The sequence below is a fragment of the Penaeus monodon genome, chromosome 33, assembly GCF_015228065.2.
Source record: "Penaeus monodon isolate SGIC_2016 chromosome 33, NSTDA_Pmon_1, whole genome shotgun sequence".
Taxonomy (NCBI): Eukaryota; Metazoa; Arthropoda; class Malacostraca; order Decapoda; family Penaeidae; genus Penaeus; species Penaeus monodon.
This window is the reverse complement of record NC_051418.1, coordinates 26,183,579-26,183,852: the sequence shown is the minus strand read 5'-3', so window position 1 is coordinate 26,183,852 and position 274 is coordinate 26,183,579. Positions and strand designations below refer to the sequence as shown.

At 31.0% G+C, this 274-nt stretch overlaps 1 protein-coding gene across 1 annotated transcript in view; it reads left to right on the top strand.

Moving 5' to 3' along the window:
- LOC119593903 (NADH dehydrogenase [ubiquinone] 1 beta subcomplex subunit 2, mitochondrial-like) overlaps window positions 1-214 on the top strand; it is an 8,010-nt gene extending 7,796 nt beyond the window's left edge. The window contains 1 exon segment of the mRNA XM_037942926.1: window positions 53-214. Coding sequence (XP_037798854.1) covers window positions 53-127 — 75 coding nt within the window. The 3' untranslated portion in view covers window positions 128-214.
- The last annotated feature ends 60 nt before the right edge of the window (window positions 215-274 follow it).

Sequence of the window (274 nt, the reverse complement as noted above, 5' to 3'; positions counted from 1 at the left end):
GTGTGAAAATGTAAAGTTGTTAGATTTGATATGATAACTTTTGTCATTTCAGGGTGAATTTCCATATCCAGATCCATCAAAATGGTCCAACGAAGAGCTGGGAATCCCTGCTGATGACGAGGATTAATAATTTAATCTAAGGTGTCAATTTCACTAAAGTTTAGCTAGTATCAGATCATTTGTGAAAATGTAAATATATATATTATGTAATTTTTGCCCATGTTTCATTCATTTTTTCCTGTAATATTAAGATCCAAGAGGTTTTTTCTGTTTG